The 21,614-nt window shown below is 40.1% G+C and overlaps 2 protein-coding genes across 2 annotated transcripts; both read right to left on the reverse strand.

The window, feature by feature from the left end:
* Positions 1-1,755: 1,755 nt before the first annotated feature.
* LOC113439137 (disintegrin and metalloproteinase domain-containing protein 21-like) lies at positions 1,756-3,945 on the reverse strand. The gene has a single exon (XM_026704852.1). It carries the CDS (start codon positions 3,943-3,945, stop codon positions 1,756-1,758), a length of 2,190 nt encoding a protein of 729 aa, XP_026560637.1.
* A 13,528-nt stretch (positions 3,946-17,473) lies between these two features.
* LOC148128196 (disintegrin and metalloproteinase domain-containing protein 20-like) lies at positions 17,474-19,663 on the reverse strand. Its single transcript, XM_087923081.1, is given in 1 exon segment — positions 17,474-19,663. A coding segment is annotated over 1 exon segment (2,190 nt).
* Positions 19,664-21,614: the final 1,951 nt, after the last annotated feature.

The raw sequence follows: 21,614 nt of genomic DNA on the forward strand, positions 1-21,614 counted from the left end.
TTCCCTATAGTTCCTTCTAGAGAATTTTACTAAGAAAGATTGGGAATGAACCCTAAGGCTGGCCCCCATCCACTTGCCCAAATGTTGATTCATCAACCTGCAACAGGAATAGACTGGCAAGTACTAGAATTGATACTAATTTCCCAACTCATCTGTTATCTCTTTATGACCAGGAATAGTCTATCAAGAACTGGCTAAGTGAACTATCTTACTGGAAGTACCAAGTGTATATCATCGCCTCCTATTGGCTCCCAATGTTAGTTTAATGAGCTTCCTTCAGGCATTCATCATGCTTTTAAACATACAGAAAGATGTTAGCCGTTCTCATACATCTGAAAAATCTTTGTGGATAGCATTCCTGTCATGTCCCAGAATAAATAAGGGGTAAAATGGGAGTGGAAAGTAGCACAGGACATCCTTTCCCTCTTTAAAGCTGTACAAATGTTAGATAGCAACCCCAACAAATGCCACATAATAACAGGAAAAAGGAAATAACATTAAAAGAGAAAGAAATCATCTTTGGGGTCCCTTATTGCCATTTCATTTACTTAGTATGGCATGTTTTGGATGTGACACCCTGACGCTCCCCAATTTTAAAATGCATCAATACAGCACAAGGCAGCAAAGGACTGGAAATTAAACTTAGCAGTATTGGGATCATGGTCACCTGAGACATGGCTTTTTAAAAAAGAAGAAACATCACAAGCTGAGCCACATAGCAAGGGATCAAGGAAGGAACAGATCTTTGTGTAAGAACAACCACTGTGTAGAGAGTTGGCTCACTGGTAAACTTTCTTCTTTGTGGTAGTCCAGATCTCTGATGCACATAGGCACAATTGGTCAGCCTTGGAAGCAAAAGTGAGCCCTGTCCAGTTAAGATTGCCATTAAGGTGGAAAAGGGAGGGGGAAACACACTGGAGTTGTCCTCACTTGTGTGTTGAGTTTCAGTATTTTTTTGAAATAGCTTATCTGGGGCAAGTGCTATACAAGTGTCCTGAGAAAGGAGGAAGAAAGAAGGAAGAAGCAATGTGGCTCCATTTCTTTGTTAAGTTATCATTATAAATGGACTGATTCTTCTTGTGCCTGTGAGCCTAGAGGAGGAATAGGTGGTAGATGAACGAAGGGCTCTTTTACCAGACGTAGCAGGGGAGGAAGTCTATCAGAGTGTGTTTATATGAATATGTGGTTCTCCCTCTTTCTCTCTCTTCCTCCCTCCCTCCCTTATATGTGTGTCAGTGTGTTTTTTGCAGTGTGTGAGGAAGCGGTAGCTGGGCACACTGATGACACTAAGAGCTAATGTTTCCAGTGGGGTGAAACTTAAACAATCTTTTATTAAAAACAGAGCAATCATAATAGAACTGATGAGAACAGTTGTAACTGTTTTGAAGTGCAGTGTTGGCAGTCCAAATTATACATCATCATCAATGCCTCTTGATCTTTCTTTGACATCCAATGTAATGTTGATATAACTGGCTATTGCTTGAGGTATCTTCAGCTCAGACGCTTCATTTTCAATACTATCCCGAATAATTATTTTTCATCACAAATCAGAGATCTACTCCATTCATTCTCACATAACTTACCTTGCCTACATCACAAGGTTTCTTCACCTTTAAAGGAACCAAATTTTTCAAAAGGAAATGTGTCAGAGAGACATCTTTAAAACACTGATATTTCAAATGTCTTTGTTTTTCAATTTGACTATTAATTCCTGTGCATATACTGGATGTGTTATGCATTCTTAGCAAGGGTGAATTACACTGGTGTTCCTTCATCATTTGCTTTGGTAGCATGGACTCTTCCCTGAGATTTTCCAAATGGGTTTCTCAGCCCATTCTTGAACCAGATAACCAGGCCAGAAAAAACAATTGTGAGACAAAAGGCACAGAATATTCCAGCTACAGCTGTGGTTTTCATATCAGCTTTAGCCTGTACCAAAACTGGAAGTGGCCCACTGTCTATGCTACCTCCATAGCCACTATTTCTGCAGTCTGGAGGAGCCCATCCATCATCACAGTGACAGTGTTTGAGAGTGTTACATACTCCCCGATTGTGGCACATTGTGACATTACAGTCGTATTTCAGAATGGACACATCGACACAACTACCCTCAATGCACATCGTATTATTGCCACAAGGAGTACCATCTCTCACTGCTCCAATATCATTCACCTTCATCCCCGTGTGGTAGTCAGTGCCCCAGCATTGATTAACTCCGGTGGAAGTGTGAATTATTGTACTGTGATCCTCCAAAGAAGGCATCTCTATATCTTTACACTGGATACGGCCACACAGGCTATCCCCAGTATTGCATTTCTTGTAACTGCCATGTTTAAGGCCGCAGTTGCCAAAGCGATCACCTTTATTATTTACTTGTCTGAAGCAAACTTCAGAAGCGACTGTTGATCCTCTACCAAATATCATTTTGCACTGCATATCATGAGTGGTGCAGATCCCATGATAACAATACACGCCATCATTGCACACGGCACCATCTTGCACATGCACATCTTCTGGACAGTGCTCTGAAGTCCCATTGCAATATTCTGGAAGATCACAACGGCTAATCTTCTCTCGGCAAACAGTTCCACGTTGACGATATTGGCAGTTAGCACAGCACAGTCCAAAAGCACAAACAGCCTCCGGGCGCAACATACAATTAGTTTGACAGCAAGGATCTGACTTGCATTGTGTTTCTGACCCACAGTCACACTGCTCTCCCCTTTCCACTCTTTTGTTACCACAGAATTCAAACTTAAATGTTGTGTTAGTGTCTGGTGGGTCAAGTAAACAGCCATGGTTTCTAAGGCGGAAAAAATCTTTGTAACTGCAGTTACTAAATTTATCACTTAGAGATGTAGAGGCTCCCATAATGCAAGTCGGCTTTCCACAATAACAATATTGTTTATCATGATACATTCCAAGAGTGTGTCCCAGTTCATGAGCAAATCGTCCTGAAAACCAAAACAAACTGGTACCGCTATACGATTCGATAGCACTTGCCGACTCCGTGCTACATATAGTTGCAACATAAGCATGTCCTGTTACTGTCCCCAAATGCTGATATAAAAATAGGTGAGCAGCATCATTTTTTAAAATTTTAAGTAGATGATTTCTTCTCCAAATATTAAACAATGAAAGCGTCGTACCTGCTGAAGAGGTAATGTTTATGGGGTTGTTTTGTGACCAGATCACTAAGCCTGCTATTGACAAATGAATAGAAAGTGAATCATAGAATGAATTTGCAGTGTGGACAATATCTAGAACTCTCATCGTAATAAAAGATTCGTTTCTTTTAAACTGCAAATATAGTTCATGATCGAACACAATTGCTACCTTAGCATATCTTGCATGTGGCCACCAGGATTTACCCAAAATGTCTTTGTTTTCAAGATTCTCTGTTTTAGGAATTATGTCCTGTTGATGGCTCCATTCTTCCTCTCCTACTCCACAAGTCATCTGGAGAGCCCCTTCCTCTACTTCTAACCGAAACACCACGTGTTGAAAGGTGGAAGATTCCTGGACTGGTTCAATTTCATAGGTCTTATTTTCAATTTGCAAGAGACCTCTCAGTCCTCCTGAACATGTACTGAGGGTGACCCGAGAAGAGGACTTTCTCTGAATAAAGCCATGGTAGAAACAGTCATCCTTGATAAAAGGATGATCCACTTGGAGATCTCCTCCTGTATCATAGGTGAAGACAGGAAAGACCTTAGGGATGAAGTTCCTTCTTTGCCTGAGGAACACCACAAGGGGACTTGCTTCAATGTGCAGGAGGTAGCTCACATGCTGGGGTTCTTCTTGGCCATACTTGGGAGATAGTTTCCTTGGGATGATCACATCATAAGAGGCATATCTGAAGCCCTGAGGAGGTGCCTGTGTAGAAGCTGCATTTTGGATGATCTTAAGCGATATCACACTCAATAATGCCACAAAGGTACTCATTTTCACAGAATGAGGGTAGGAACTGACCCTATTCTAAGAAAGGAATCTCAACAGAGATGGGCCTAGCAGAATTAAGTGTGTGTGTGTGTGAGAGAGAGAGATAGAGATGTTAGGACTGGTTAAACATTTGAAAATGAAGATTCTGTACACAGCAACAGAAAATGCAAGATTCTGGAATGTAGGCGGAGTTTGAAGAATCAAATACTGAATACAAAAGCAAAGCAATATTTATGAAATGTCCTTATGATGACTCATTATTTAATTACTTGGAGTTCCCAGGAAAACTCCAAACAGCTTGTTACTGTTTGTATCCTCTTTTTTTAAAATACATTTTTCATTTTTTATTTCAACAAACATATAATTGTGTGAACAGTGTGTTTCCAGGGTGTTTTATATTTTAGAACAAACATGACAATACCTTTATATTAATACTACTGATATTCTTATATAGTTTGATGATATTAATACAAATTATTGAGCTTAATTATTCAATATTCCCATGTGCTATTTTTGTGTCAATCTCTGTATTCTTAACATCACTTCTTTTGTTATAAATATTATATTAATAGTCATATTTGCAGTGTTTAACAATTTATATAATTCTAATAACCATTCCTAAATTCATATTAATTCATATTTTACATTTTAGAACAAACATGACAGTAGTTTCATATTAATACTGTTAACATTCTTATATGGTTTGATATTAATACAAATTATCAATCTTAATTATTCAATATTCCCATGTGCTATTTTTATGTTAATCTCTGTGTTCTTAACATTATTTCTTTTATTATAAGTAGTATATTAATAGTCATATTTGCAGTGTTTAACAAATTATATGGATCTAATAACCATCCAAAAATTCATATTAATTTATGTTTGTGATTGTTTATGCCCTTCTTGCTTCTTGGTTGTGACACTATTATATTTAAAGCAAAATCCCTTTCTAGTTTCATTTTAATACAAACAACATAATATTCATCCTATTTAAACTTACACTATATTTAATTATCTTATTTTTGTATCTATCAAATTCTATGTCATTTCTTTTTCTTACAATACAATATTAATTTTCATGTTTATTACAGTTAGCAATTATTTATCTTAAGTAATAATCCTGCAATAGAATATTAATTTTCATGTTTATTTCAATTAATAATTTATATATCTTAAGTAATAATACACATATTCATGTGGAATCATAATCTTTCCCCCCCTTCTAACCATTGTCTAAATACTCTAAATAAAACTGTGATAAATCGCTTCCTAGCATGTCTCCCATTTTCTATCATTTTTTGACCATTCCCCTTTTCTATTATGTTCTATTGTCTCTTTTTCACATTATTTGCTCTCATCCCTATCTTTCTCCCAAAACAATCTTCCTGAAATTCCATTCCCTGTTGCATTTCCCTTAAAAAACTCTCCCCTTGGTATGTTGCATCAATCATCATCATTTTAAATTTTATTTCCTTTTTATCTTTTCTTTTTATTTGTTGTTCCATTTGTTCTATTTTTCTGGTTACTTTTCTGATTGATTCCTCCTCTTCCTAGATCTCCTGTTTTCTTTCTATTATTTGCATCTCCATTTCCAGATCTTCTGCCAAGCTCTGTATTTTATTCAAAATGTCCTCAAATCTTCTTTTCATATCCTCCAGTTCCAACATAATTGCAAATTCCATTCATCTTTGTTTCTGTTAATTCTGTTTCTTCTATCCAATTACCCAGCAGTCTTTTATTCAAACCAGAATCACTTTTCAGACTAAAAATCCAATTTCCAGGAGTCTTTATGACCCAAAATTAGTCTATCTGTTCTTTTAGATAAGGGGTCTTCAAACTTGACAGCTTTGTGGACTTCAACTCCCAGAATTCCTGCTCCAGTCATGTTAGCTCAGGAATTCTCGGAGTTGAAGTCCACAAGTCTTAAACTTACCTAATTTGAAGACCCTTGTTTTAGATAGTCCAAAGGTAATACTTTCATGAGTTTCTCCACCAGTTAAATTTTATATTATAACTTTCTGGGGTCTTTTAACAATACAATTTCTTTATTTATCTTTTCTAAGTCTCCTTGAGTCAGGTCTTATCAAAACTTTGGGAATCTGTAATGTCTTCTTTTAACAGCAGGTGGTGCCCTTAGATCAGTTTCCACTTTTCATTTTTCTTTTCTTTTTATTTTTTTCATCAATTTTTGCCAATATTCCAAAAAATAAATATATATTCCTTTTTTTGTAAATCAATTACAGCAATTTAAAACAATGCCTATCCCAAGCCAGAGTTTGTCAAATCACAAAGTCCAGTTTTCAATTATTCTTTAAGAAATTTACAGTATTCTTTCTACATTTTACTCTCTGTTTTCCAGTTTTTAAAATTAAGTTTTAATACTTTATAAATTCTACTCCAGTGTTAGGTTGCTGCCAGTTTAAAAATCCTTATGAGTCCTCTTTTCTGGTACCTTTATCGGGGTTACACTTAGAAATTCGAAAGTATTCTCATCCAGTTCACATACCATTCAGCATTTCCTTGGTCCTGCACAGTCTTAGGTATTCAGATTGTCTCCGTCTTCATGGCAGCCATTTTGGTTGCCACTGCATGTCGTCTTCAGGTGAAGGGGCTTTCCATGTCAGGGAGGAGAGATGCGCCTCTCTTCTACCTGCTAGGCAGTCCCACTTTTCTTCACCACCTCTCCAGGGTGGCTATGGCTTCAATTGGGGCCCTCCAATGAGGTGAGCTGTGGAACTCACAGTCCTCAACTCCAAAGGCGATGGAAGTCCAGCCGGAAGTCCCAGATACTGTTTGTATCCTTGTTGTTGTTAGTTGCGAAGTCATTTATGAGCGATCGTGACCCCATGGACAATGTTCCTCCAGGCCTTCCTGTCCTCTACAATCTTCTGGAGTCTATTTAAGCTCATGCCTACTGCTTCAGTGACTCCATCCAGCTACCTCATTCTCTGTCATCCCATTGTTCTATTGCCTTCAATCTTTCCCAGCATTAGGCTCTTCTCCAGTGAGTCCTTCCTCCTCATTAGGTGGCCAAAGTATTTGAATTTCATCTTCAGGATCTGGCCTTCTAAAGAGCAGTCAGGGTTGATCTCCTCTAGGACTGACTGGTTTGATTGCCTTGTAGTCCAAGGGACTCACAGGAATCTTCTCCAGCACTATAGTTCAAAGGCCTCAATTCTTTGGTGCTCAGCCTTTCTTATAGTCCAACTTTCACATCCACAATTGCAACTGGGAAAACCATAGCGTTGACTATATGCACTTTTGTTGGCAGGGTGATGTCTCTGCTTTTTAGTATGCTGTCTAGATTTGCCATAGCTTTCCTCCCCAGGAGCAAGCATCTTTTAATTTCTTGGCTATTCAATTGAGGAGACAGAAAAACAGACAAGTAGTCAGACAGGGAAACAAGCAAGCAGTCAGTCGGTCAGGCAGGCAGGCAGGCAGGCAGGCAGACACACAGAGAGAAGCATGTCAGTCTAGCTAATCTCAGATCTTCAAATCTAAGAGGGGACCACAATCTACCAGCAAACCATCAAATTTATATTTGCTATTTAGTTCTGAATACCTGGGTATGAAGAGTCATGAAACCACTGAAATTTTATTCAAGAACTGGGCATGGCTTTGAGACTAAAATATGTGAAGAACGGTTACAGGAATTGGGCATGTCTAATCTAGCAAAGAGAAAGACCAGGGAGACATGATAGCAGTCTTCCAATATTTGAGGGGCTACCATAGAGAAGAAGGGGTCAAGCTATTTTCTAAAGCGCCTGTAGGCCAGACAAGGAATAATGGATGGAAACTGAACAAGGAGAGATTTAACCTGGAAATAAGGAGAAACTTTTTTACAGTGAGAACAATCAACCAATGGAACAGCTTGCCCTCGGAAGTTGTGGGAGCGCCATCACTTGAGACTTTCAAGAAGAGATTGGACTGCCATTTGTCAGAAATAGTGTAGAGTCTCCCACTTGGGTGGTGGGGGTGGACTAGATGACTAACGGGAAATTATCTCAACAAGACTGACTACAAACAATGTCACAACACAGTCACTCAGATGGTCCAGTGGAATTTGTGTCACAACTACCATCTGCCTGTAGCAAAGAACTGGTGGGACCATAAGCCTGAAAAAGTCATCGAAAATGAGCATGCAAAACTACTGTGGGACTTCCGAATACAGATTGATAAAGTTTTGGAACACAACACCCCAGATATAATGATTGTGGAGAAGAAAAAAGTGTGGATTGTTGACATGGCCATATCTGTTGACAGCAGAACTGACAAGAAACTAACTTGAAGAAATCACCAGATATCAGGACTTGAGTATCGAACTGCAGAGACTCTGGAATAAACCAGTGCAGGTGGTTCCAGTGGTACTCGGCACACTGGGTGCTGTGCCTAAAGACCTAGGCAAGCACATGAAAACAATTGGTGCTGACAAAATCACCATTGGCCAGCTGCATAAGGCCACCATACTGGGATCTGCTCGCATAATCCGCCCATACATCACGCAGTCCTAAATACTTGGGAAGTGTTCGACTAGTGATACAAAACCCAGCATAGTTATCTTGTTTGCTGTGTACACTGATGTTTTTTGTGAATACTACTACTAATAATAATAATAATATAAACCCCATTCCTCTCAGCAACAACACACACTCAAACCCGCCATTTAAATGGCTCCATCCCATTCCTCTGGCGAAACCATGTCTTCAGGGTCTTATGAAAGAGTATCAGAATGGGGGCCAGCCTAATTTTTGGAGGGATAATGTTCCAGAGTCACTATGGAGAAGGGCCTTCTTCTGGCTCCAGACAGATTTACCTCTTTAAAGGATAGGACCCGCAGGTCCTTTTTGTACAGGCATTCAATACCATCATTCAGGAAGGTCTTCCAACTAAACTAAATCAGCAAGCCATGCCTGACCACACCTGTAAGTGGATCATAAACTTTCTAAGAGACAGGAAGCAGCAGGTGAAGCTAGGCAAACTCACATCAGATACCTTTACAATTAGCACAGGGGGTCCCCAGGTTTGTGTGCTCTCTCCACTTCTCTTCTCTCTATATACCAATGACTGCATCTCAAAGGATCCCTCTGTTAAAGTACTGAGGTTTGAAGATGATGCAACAGTGATTAGTCTCATTTTAATGAAAAGAAGGACTAAGGGCGACATAATAGCAATGTTCCAATATCTCAGGGGCTGCCACAAAGAAGAGGGAGTCAAGCTATTCTCCAAAGCACCTGAGGGTAGGATAAGAAGCAATGGGTGGAAACTAATCAAGGAGAGAAGCAACCTAGAACTAAGGAGAAATTTCTTGACAGTCAGAACAATTAACCAGTGGAACAACTTGCCTCCAGAAGTTGTGAATTCTCCAACACTGGAAGTTTTTAGGAAGAGATTGGACAACTATTTGTCTGAAGTGGTGTAGGGTTTCCTACCTGAGAAGCAGATAGGACTAGAAGACCTCCAAGGTCCCTTCCAACTCTGTTATTCTGATCTATTGTATTCTATTCATTTGAGACAACACCAAACCTGCATTCATATGGGAGGATGAACAACTAGTTTTGTTGTGCAGCCAGAACAATCTTGAACTGAACACATTCAAAACTGTAGAAATGATGGATTTTAGGAGAATCCCTCCTATACTACCACCTCTTACAATACTAGACAACATAGTATGAACAGTAGAGACCTTCAATTTTCTAAGTTCTCTAATATCTCAAGACTTAAAATGGACACATCAAAAACATCGTCAAAAAAGCACAGCAAAGAATGTTCTTTCTGTGCCAACTCAGAAAGCTCAAACTGCCCAAGGAGCTGCTGATAAAGGACAAAGGAATTACTGAGCCTGTCATCTGCACCTCTATATAACTGTCTGGTTTGTCACCTTAACCAAACAAGAAAGACAGAGACTTCAACAGATAGTTTTTGAACTGCAGAAAAAACAATTGCTACCAGCCTGCCTTCCATTGAGGACCTGTATACTGCTTGAGCCAGAAAGAGCGATATGAAAATATCTACAGGCCCCTCACATCCTGAACATAAACTGCTTCAACTTCTACTTTCAAGACTCCAGAACAACTAGACTCAAGGACAGTTTTCCTCCATGCCATCACTCTGCTAAAAACTAATTCTCGCACTGTCAAACAATTTAGTAAGGCTATACTACTATTATTATTCTCATCTTTTCTATTACCTATCTCTTTATCTTCTTATGACTATAACTTGTTGCTTGTATCTTACAATTTATATTGTTTTATTAGTACCCTACTATGATTTATGTTGATTTATTATTTAGTAGCCTATGACTATCACTGAGCGTTGTATCTTAGGATTTATGATGAAGCAAGAGATAACCTGGTCCCAAGCATGTAAGGCTTTAAGGTGTCAACCAGCACTTGAATTGCACCTGGAAGCAAATTGGCAAGCAATGCAGCTCCTGCAGGAGACATCAAGGTTTGTACAAAACCATGTGGGCTGCTATATTTTGAACCAACTGGGACTTCCAGATGCTTTTCAAGGACAGCCCCCTGTAGAGTGCAATAGTCAAGATAGGTGACTAAAGCATGAGTGACGGTGAATAGGGATTGTTGGACCAGGAAAGGGTGTAACTGGCCCTCCTGGCTAGAACTGTACCTACTCTTCGAGCAGGAGTTGCAAGTCCAGGAGAACCCCCAGATTATACAGTGGTCTGTTTGGAGCAGAGCTATCCCATCCAAGACCAAAGATAATTGTCCATGGACCAAATAGCCCCAACCCAGAGCCACTTGATCTTGCAGGGTTCAGTTTCAACCTGTTGTTCCCCATCCAGCCCCTAATAGCTTCCAGGTACTATACAAGGGAGGTCATGATATCATTTAACTCACCATGGGCTGAGACATATACCTGGATATCATCAGCATATTGATGATATCTCAGCCCATGTTGATAGATGATCTCACTCAATAGATTAATGTAGATATTAAATAATAACAGAGAGAGTAAATCCTGCAAGGCCAAGGGTTTGACCTCTTGCGTCCAATTAATACTGAGAGTAGCCACAGAGGAAGGAAGTGAACCAGAATAGCACAAAGCTCCCAACTCTCAACCCCTGAAGCTCCTTCAGAAGGATACCATTGGAAGCTGCTGAGAGGTCAAAAAAAAAAAGAATTGATGCACTACCCCCATCCTGCTCCAATCAGAAATCACCAAAAAGTCTGACCAATGCCATTTCAGTCCCATATCCAGGCCCAAATACTAACTGGTAGAGGTCTAGATAATCTATTTCATCCAGAAACCTCTGGAACTGCCACACAATTATCTTCTCAACAAGCTTCCCCAAAATGGGAAAATTGGAGACAGATCAGAAATTATCCAACAAAGTGAATCCAGTGATGATTTTTAAAAAGAGGTGGACCACTGCCTTCTTAAAGTGCTGGAGCACTTCCCCATGCTATAAGGAAGTATTAATCACTGCCAGAATCTACTCACATTTCACCTTCCAGGAAGCTGTCACAAGCCAGGAGACACATGAGTCTAAAACAAAAGTGCTTGTGTGCATACATCCTATGAACCTATCCCTCAAGAGCAACAAGGTAAAACAGTTCCCAGTGCTCCAGGAGCCTCCACTGGACCAGCAACCACGCCAGCATCTAACAAGGAACAAAATTGAGTGATGTTCTCTTCTAGAAAATCCACAGATTCCTCAGTGCGACCCTTCAGGTAACCTTAGTCTCCTCCTTCCCCAGGAGGTGACAGCTCACCTTAAAGAGGGCCGCTGATAAATTATCTGCAGATGCAATTAGTGTGGGGAAATATTTACACTTTGCCACAAGGTAGGCCTTAGTAGCAGCTCTTACCCATGTTTGTTTGGTCAAGTTCACCCCCTTGTCTTCTGCCAGCTGTGCTCTAGATGTCTTTTCATCCATCTCAGTTCCTCAGTATACCATGGAGTTCACAGAGATCTACAGGTGAGGAGAAGGTACCTGTGCGCAATCTGATCTGGAGTCTCAGTCACCTTCCTATTCCAAACCGTGATTAAGAGCTTGGCAGAACTGCACAGCAGATCTGCAATGATAGCCCCCACTTTCTTCTGGAACCCATCTGGATCCATTAGTCATTGGAGGCAGATCAATCTAACAGGTCCTTCCTCCTGCCGGGGTTGGGGGTACAGTCCTTGAAAAACTCATTGTCACAAGACAGTAATCTGACCATGTCAGGGGGACCAAAGACAGGTCCATCCACTCCAGGTCACATAGGCATTGCTCCAGGGGTGGGATTCTACCGGTTCCCTCCAGTTCTATACAACCGGATGTTATGATTCTGCTCAGTTCGGAGAACCGGCAAATCATGCGCCTTCCCCTCTGGGCCACTTACCTCTGATGAGCTGGAGCCTGGAGCAAGAATCCCTTTCTCTCCCCCACCCGTTCCCCCTATCCTATTTGGAAAATATTGAGTTTTGCTGTTGCTGATGATGTCCTCCAGGGTTCCTAAATGAGGTAGATGTAGCGGGAAGCGGCTGGTGTGTGCGCGCATGTGTGAATTTAAGCCTCCTTCCTTTAAAATCCATTCAGAAAATGAAGGAGCAGATATTGTTTAATTCTGCTTCAGCTCAGATTGCTGGGAGAGAAAGTAGTTTAAAAGTATTATTTAATTGACTGATTCATTGGCTTCCCAGCAATTCTTGTAGCACAGAGTAGATGCTTGCCTTTTAAAATCCAGCGCTGAAGCCCAAGAGTGCTGGATTTCAAAATAAAAGCCAAGGAGCTCAGTGCTACAAGGAGAAGTTCCAGGAAGCCTTGTTGGAGCTGAACCGGGATTTGAAGCATTTTAAAGTAGTCTGGAGCAAGAATCCCTTGGTGGGAGTGGACTTTAATATCTTTAAAGCTGTGTCCTTGTGATGAAGGGGCAGTTTATATTACATTTTATAGATTAATCCCCCAGTAGAAAATAGGTAACATGATCCATTTGAGGTCAATCCATGCATTTAGTGAGGAAGAGGAGGAGGAGGAGCAATATTAAATCAGAGCCATGGTACAAGGGGCAATCCAGTAGAAGTGCCTTGATGGTTCTGTCCAAGCAGAGACAGGAGTGTGGTAAGTATGGAATCTTACTAAATCAATTCATACAGAGATACGATGCTCAGTATCTTTAAAGTTGGTAATTCTTTCATGTTACCGACTTGGGAGTAATCAAATGATCAGGTCTCATGCTGCCTGGGGAATTCTGGGAATTGAAGTCCACATGCCTTAAAGTTGCTAAGCTTGAAAAACATCAGAAGTACATCTTCTTGTGAGCCTGGGTTATTTTCCTGCATTTTGGGAATAAGGAAATTATCCTATGTGCCTCGTACAAAGATGCAGCTGAAATTTAGTTAGATGCTAATTGGAAGGTTAAAGCCACAGATACTCTTTGACTTACAACTATTTGTTTAGCCTCCATTTAAAGTTACAACAGAACTGAAAAAAAATGACTTATATTCCCCACCCCAGGGACGGACAGAGAAAGAGAGAGGGAGGGAGGGAGGGAGGGAAAGAGAGAGAGAGACCAAGAGAGAGAGAGAGAAAGAGGGCGGGGGGAAGAGAGACAAGAGACACATACAGATAGAGAGAAAGAAAGAGGGAGGGAGGAAAAAAGAGAGAGAAGACAGAGAGAGAGAGAGACAGGGAGGAAGGGAAAGAGAGAGAGAGAGAGAGAGAGACAAGAGACAGAGAGATGGGAGAGAGAGGGAAAAAAAGAGATGAGAAAGGGGGAGAAAGAGAGAGACACAGAGAGAGAGAGAGAGAGATACCTGTTTAAAAGAAAATAGAAAAATGGCTCTTTGAGTGTTTAAGGTTGCAGACTCCGGGTTAGGCAAACACCATGGTCATTAAGTGAACCTTGTGGTCATTAAGCAAACACTGTGGTTGTTAAACAAGTCCATTTTCCCCAATGGGCATTTTTAACCAGAAACGAGAAGGAATTGTTGGAAACTGGCAAAAAAAACATAGAAAACCTCAGTCACAAGACTGTGTGGGATGTTGTAACTGATCCTAAGAGTGTGTGTGTGTGTGTGCATGTGCGGATGACTGTCAAAACACCAAAAAAAGGTCAAGTAGCTCTAGGGAGGTCAGTCATAAATTAGAACACTTGCTAAGCAACTGGCCACTAAGTGAGGACCACTTATATTTGGTTTGCTAGTCACATGGCCACCTAGCCATGCCTACCCCAGTTGCATGACAACCTAGCCACACACACCCAGTCACATGACCACCAAACCATGCCCAATCAGCAAGCCATGCCCACCCAGTCACACGACCACCAAGCCACACCCACAGATCAGGCCACGCCCACAGAACAGTTGTTAAGACATTTGAATCCCACCCCTGCATTGCTCCAACAAGTACACAAAATCAAATGTGTGACCTCTATTCCTAGTCAAGCCATGGATAACCTGGGACCGGCCCATGAGAGTCATGGTTTCCATGAAATCCTGCTCCAACTCCATCCCCTGGATTGGCAGGTTAAAGATCCCCAGAAATATAAGCCCAGGTAGGGAAGCTGTTGGTACAGTAGCAGGAATCCCACCTAATCCCTTGAGCCCAACCTAGGAAAAAGAGTCCCACATACGGGCACTTGTGGAAGCATGACCCAGAGATTGTCTGATAACAACAGTAATACCCACTCCCTGACCCTAAGGTCTAGGCTAGTGCCATTGCTCAATAACAACTAGGAAGATTTCTGAGAGGAGAACCTCTCCCTCTGATCAGGTAAATAAGGCTGAGTGCAAGCGGGTAGAATACAAAATTAAATACTGAGCTCATGTACACTATAAGTACACCCCTTGCCTCCTGTGTCTCCTGTTAGCCGAAACCCCTGAAATAAACTCAGCTCCAAGAGATCACAGCACACACAGAAGGCAGTTAACTGAGATCCAAAGCGGGAGTCCAGGGAAGCCACACAGTCATAAATCATGCACCTCCTCTTCTCCGTCTCACCTTCCAGTTGCCCCTTTCAAATCTCTCTGCTCTTCAGGCTCTTGGCCATTCTGATTCTCCACTTAGGGTGTTTTGGAGAGCCTTTGTTGATTTATATGCTATGATGATATGTTGTTCTTATACTAGTCAGTGATAGCAGACCACCAGGTTAGCAGCAATCAACACCCAGGTAAGCAGCGATTAAACCACACTAAATAAACGTTGAACATACAATCTCATTAGAGCCTTTAGCAAAATTGTTGAAATTGACCCGAATCAACACTATGAGATTTTTTTTTTTAAAAAGTGTATTGTTATTTAGATGAAAAGCTTGGCTTCACTGTTAACAAAAATACCAGGACCACATACCTGAAAAACTTTTAGCAAATATGCCGGTTGAGATCTTGTGGGATTTTAAAATATGGAGCAATATTTGGAAGTGTTAATTTATTCAATTTGACACATCTGACTGCAAACATCCCCACCCACCCTACTGTAACTTCAGGATTCAGAAGCCTTCACTTAGAATGTACCCAATCTAAACTCTGTTGAAATTCACCGTATGAGTAATCGTCATGATTGTCATTATCATCATCATTTATTTTCTTGTGATGGTTGGGTTGTGTCAGGTCGCTTAAATCCCTATCAGGACATTGCCATTCTAGTGGGGAGGGATGTATGCTCCATTTACAGCCTCTTTCCTGTCTCCAGCTTTCATGTCACTTTGATGTACCTGCTTGGGTAAGGCAGCGGGAGGGAACTGCCTGAGGTGATCTGTTTTGTCTCTGAAGAAGTGACCAGTACGTTGCCTGGGAACAACCTTTCTCAGCTCAAGTTCTCAAAAGAACTTCACACCTGTGGATTGACTCGACATATAGGAAGGCTTTTTTCAATGTTTGGGCGGGAAACTCAGATCCTGCTCTGCTATCCTTGCTATCACTTTTCCTCAATAAAAGTTTGAAATAATGCTTGTTTCAAGACTTCTGGTTTCTTCAGGAGAGAGGAAAGGCAAGTCCTTACAGGTTGTGAATTGGTGCAACTGAGCATTGTTATACAGTTCTTTATGCATCTACTCCAAACTCCCTCATAAAACAAAACCATGTGTATAAATATCCTTTGTTCATCTGTTCCTCAGATCTGTGGCTTTTCACCATCAACTTGAATAATTTTCAAAAATTTTAGAGGGAAATTTCCACAAGAGTGTGAGGGGGAAAAGAATCCACAAAGATTAAGGAACTAATTATTACAAAACGTTTATCTCTTAGTCCTTTGAAGAGAGGTTTCTTATTCCACATAGTTCCTTCTAGAGAATTTCAGTAGAAAAGATTGGAAGCAAACCCTAAGGCTGTCCCACATCCACTTGCCCAGATGTTCATGCACCAGCCCGTAACAAGAATAAACTGGCAAGGACTAGGACTGATACTAAATTTCCATTTCACCCTCCATCTTTTCATGTCCAGGAATATCTGGTCTAGGTTACTGGTTATGTGAACTAGTTTACTGACAGTATCAACTTTGTATCATCCACTTCTGCTTCACCCAAATGTTAGATGAGTGAGCTTCTTCCATGCATTCAACATGCAGAATGACATGTTAGTCTTTCTCATATATTTGAATAATCTTCATGGATAGCATCCTTGCCATTTCTCAAAATAAATAAGTGGAAAGTAGAACAGAACATCTTTCCCTCTTGAAAGCTGCACAGAAGGAAGGAAGGAAGGAAGGAAGGAAGGAAGGAAGGAAGGAAGGAAGGAAGGAAGGAAGGAAGGAAGGAAGGAAGGAAGGAGCGAGCAACATGTCTCCATTTATGTTTTGAGTTACCATTAGAAATTGACTGATTCTTCTTCTGAATAGGAGCTAGAGGAAGAATTGTTGATAAATGAATGAAGGGAATCTTCTACCAGCTTATGAATAGCAGGAGAGGGAGTCTATGAGAGTTGCTTTATATGAATATATGTTGTGTTCTCTTCCCCTCTCCCTCTTATATGTTGCATGTATATTTTCTGCTATGTATGAGGAAGTGATAACTGGGTACACACACTGATGGCACAGAGAACTAAAATTTCCCATGAAAACATAAATAACTTTTTTTAATTCCAAACAGATCAATCTTAGTAGAACTGATGAGAAAAGTTGTAATTGAATAACACAGAGGACCATGCTGGAGATGTCTTTCTCAATAGTCACTGAGTGGCTTCAAAATACTGAACATCCATAATAATTTCATCAATAATTTACTAGGGTACAGTTAGAGAAGTGTTGGTGTGCAATGCTATGATGGCAGCCCATATTATCTATCATCAACAATCCCTCTTGATCTTTCTTTGACATCCAATGTACTGTTGATTATAGCCAGCTACTAATTTAGATGCTTGATTATTTTTTCATTGCAAATCAGAAATTTCCTCAACTCATTCTCAAAGAACGTGGTTTGCCTATACTGGAGGGTTTCTTCACCTTCAAAGAAGCCAGATTTTTCAAACGGGTATGTGTCTGGGACACATTTAAAATACTGAATTTTCAAATTTCTTTGTTTTTCAAATTGACTATTAAAACTTCCTTTACTTATGCTGGATGCATTGTGGATTCTTAGCAAGGGTGAGTTATACTGGTGTTCCTTCATCTTTTGATTTTGTAGCGTGGACTCTTCCCTGAAATTATCTTAATTGAATTCTTTGTTCACCCTTGAAACAGATAATCAAGAAAACACAAACAATTATGAGACCAAACGCAGAGAGAATTCCAGCTACAGCGGAGATTTTCATATTACCTTCAGACTGCACTCTAACAGGAGGTGGCCCACTGTCTATGCTACCTCCGTAGCCTTTATTTCTGCAGTCTGGAGGGGCCCATCCAACATCACAGTGACAGTGTTTGAGGGTGTTACAAACTCCTCGATTGTGGCACATTGCTACATTACAGTCATATTTCAAAATGGACACATCAACACAACTACCCTCAATACACATCATATTATTGCCACAAGGAGTACCGTCTCTCACTGCTCCAATATCATTCACCTTCATCCCCGTGTGGTAGTCAGTGCCCCAGCATTGATTAACTCCGGTGGAAGTGTGAATTATTGTACTGTGATCCCCCAAACAGGGCATCTCTATATCTTTACACTGGATACGGCCACACAGGCTATCCCCAGTATTGCATTTCTTGTAACTGCCATGTTTAAGGCCGCAGTTGCCAAAGCGATCACCTTTATTATTTACTTGTCTGAAGCAAACTTCAGAAGCGACTGTTGCTCCTCTACCAAATATCATTTTGCACTGCATATCATGAGTCGTGCAGTTCCCATGATAACAATACACGCCATCATTGCACACGGCACCATCTTGCACATGCACATCTTCTGGACAATGCTCTGAAGTCCCATTGCAATATTCTGGAAGATCACAACTGCTAATCTTCTCTCGGCAAACAGTTCCATGTTGACGATATTGGCAGTTAGCACAGCACAGTCCAAAGGCACAAACAGCCTCTGGGCGCAACATACAATTAGCTTGACAGCAGGGATCTGACTTGCATTGTGTTTCTGACCCACAGTCACACTGCTCTCCCTTTTCCACTCTTTTGTTACCACAGAATTTAAAAATAAAAGTTGGGCTAGTGTCTGGTGGGACAAATAAACAGTCAGTGTTTCTATAGTGGAAATAATCATTATAACTGCAGTTACTAAATTTATCAGTCTCTGCTGCAAATGGTGCCATAATGCATTTAGGTTTTCCACAATAACAAAATTTTTCATCATGTTTCATTCCAAGAACGTGTCCAAGTTCATGGGCAAATATTTCAGAAATCAAAAACAAACTGGAAATTATATATGATTCGATAGAACTTGCCCAGTAAGTGCTACATATACTTCCAACATGTGCAAGTCCTACTACTGTCCCAAAATTCTTATATGCAAATAAGTGACCAACATCATTTTCTAAAATGTGAAGAAGGTGGTTTCTTCTCCAAATATTAAACATTGAAAGTGTGCTACCTGATGAAGAAGTAATGCTTATGGGGTTGTTTTTTGACCAGATGATTAATCCTGCTATTGACAAATGAATAGAAAGTGAATCGTAGAATGAATTTGCAGTGTGGACAATATCTAGAACTCTCAGCGTAATAAAAGATTCGTTTCTGTTAAACTGCAAATATAGTTCGTGATCAATCACAATTGCTACCTTAACATATCTTGTATGTGGCCACCAGGATTTACCAAAAATGTCTTTGTTTCCAATATTCTCTGTTTCCGGAATTATGTCCTGTTGATGGCTCCGTTCTTCCTCTCCTACTCCACAAGTCATCTGGAGAGCCCCTTCCTCTACTTCTAACCGAAACACCACATGTTGAAAGGTAGAAGATTCCTGGACTGGTTCAATTTCATAGGTCTTATTTTCAATTTGCAAGAGACCTCTCAGTCCTCCTGAACATGTACTGAGGGTGACCCGAGAAGAGGACTTTCTCTGAATAAAGCCATGGTAGAAACAGTCATCCTTGATAAAAGGATGATCCACTTGGAGATCTCCTGCTGTATTATAGGTGAAGACAGGAAAGACCTTAGGGATGAAGTTCCTTCTTTGCCTGAGGAACACCACATGGGGACTTCCTTCAATGTGCAGGAGGTAGCTCACATGCTGGGGTTCTTCTTGCCCATACTTTGGAGACAGCTTCTGTGGGATGATCACATCGTAAGAGGCATATCTGAAGCCCTGTGGAGCTGATTGTCTAGAAGCTGCATTTTGGATTGTCTTAGACAATATGATACATAACAGTGACAGAACAGTACTCATTTTTGCAGAACGAGGGTAGGAACGGACCCTATTTTAAGAAAGGAATCTAAACAACAACGGGTCTAGCAAAATTAAGTTTGTTTGCGTGTGTGAGTGAGAGATGTTGGGAGAGGCATAAACGTTTGAAAATGAGGATTCTGTACATAGCAACAGAAAATGCAATAGATTTTGGAATGTGGGCGGAGTTTGAAGAATCAAATATAGAATAAAAAAGCGAAGGAGGCTTCCAGTTTGCAAGGCCTTGGCGGCACAGGAATCTGCGATTGTGCACAGTTCCTGCTGTGCTCGCCACTGGAGTGCCCCCGATCCAGCTGGATTTGGGGGCTAATAGTTACCCCGTAGAGGTGACTGAAGACAGGGGAGATCCAGCAGGGGTCCCGGGCAATCGCAATTCCCCTCCTCAGCAGGCTTAACTCCCTTTTCCAAAAGCAGTGGAGAGGCGGTCAGCAATGGCCGCCACAAAGAAGCTTTCATCTGGACAAGAATGTGCAGGAGAAGCTGAGAAAGTGAAAGTTTTTGGCTGAACCGGGATAACAAGTAGCATCTAAATACCCTAGAAACTTAACTTCATTAAAGATACATTGTTCCCAAAGAAGATCGTAAAAAGCGGCGGATGAAAGTTAAAAGGGAAAGTTTGTTTTTTCTTACTCTCCTTCCCTACAGAGATAGCAGATGGAAATCAGAAAAACCCAGCAGGTAATTAATTAGCAGGTAATTAAATTAAATAAATCAGCAGGTAATTAAATTTGAAAATTAAAGCCCAGGGGACATTAAAGATTTCTGAACATTGGAATTAAAAAAAAATTCTTTTTTTGCTATAAGTGGGAAGGGGGAGGTAAAGAATTAATATTAAAACTTCGCTGGAGGAGGCTGCTTGGAGCTTATAAGATCAGAGTTAAACTGTAACAAGACTTCTAAAAGATACATTTTGGAACTTTGTAATGGGACTGTACCCCAGGAAGAGAAAGTATAAAAAGAAGAAAGTGCTAAATGAAACAGCTTGTGTCTATTTGGATTGCTTGGTGACTTTGGGAGCTTTGGAAATTATTATTTGAAAGACTAAAAACATTTGGGTTGTTTAAAAAATTTTCACAATGGCATTATCTGTTGAAGAACTGCAAATGGAATTTAAAAAGCTAAAAGAAGAGGAACAAGAAGGGAAGGGCTCTTCTGGATCTGTTTTTCATTTTTTAGAAATGGCGATTTCTACCTATCAGGAATTACAAGAACAAGAAAGTTGGGATGAAGAAGAAGAAGCCATCTTTAATGAACAAACAACTTTAGGTGGGGAAGAAAAGGGAAAGAGGACAAAGAGAATGAAGAATTTAAGACTTAAAAGAACAACCAAAAAAGGGAAAAATTAGGTGAAAAATTGATACAATGTCAGAAAGCAACAGAAAAGAGGAATACAGAAGAGACTGGAGATTAAGAGGGTGGAGATCAAGAGATGGGGGGGTAAAAAGGCTAGATTGGAGAAGAAAGGAAGGGGAAAAGGGAAGAGAAGTTACAAAGTTTGAAACAAGATGTAAAGAAACAGGTTTTTTTCAGAGATAAAGGGTAAAATCATAAATAAAAAAGAGACTGCAAAAGTACATAAGACTGTATTGTTGTATTTGAAATAAAGTTAGAAAACTGGAACATTATATGATTTAATAAGATATTAAAGGGATTGTGTAAAATGCTTAAGATTTAATGATAGAGTTTAATTTGCTATGGATTATTGTCTTAATTATATTATAAACTTATTATTTTCTTATTTTAAAATGTAGTATGTAGCTTTAGAATGTACTAAGCAGAATCAGAATGAAAATTATATATTATTTTAAGTGTTAAATTTAGGGGAAAGATATAAAAGCGTCATACTTCAGTGATTATAGGAGAAATATTGTGTTAAAGAGAAAAGATACTTAGATAATTGAAACAGAATGGACAAAAGATACAAGTATAATGA

The sequence above is a fragment of the Pseudonaja textilis genome, chromosome 1 (assembly GCF_049901715.1).
Source record: "Pseudonaja textilis isolate UNSWEBS1 chromosome 1, rPseTex1.2, whole genome shotgun sequence".
NCBI lineage: Eukaryota > Metazoa > Chordata > Lepidosauria > Squamata > Elapidae > Pseudonaja > Pseudonaja textilis.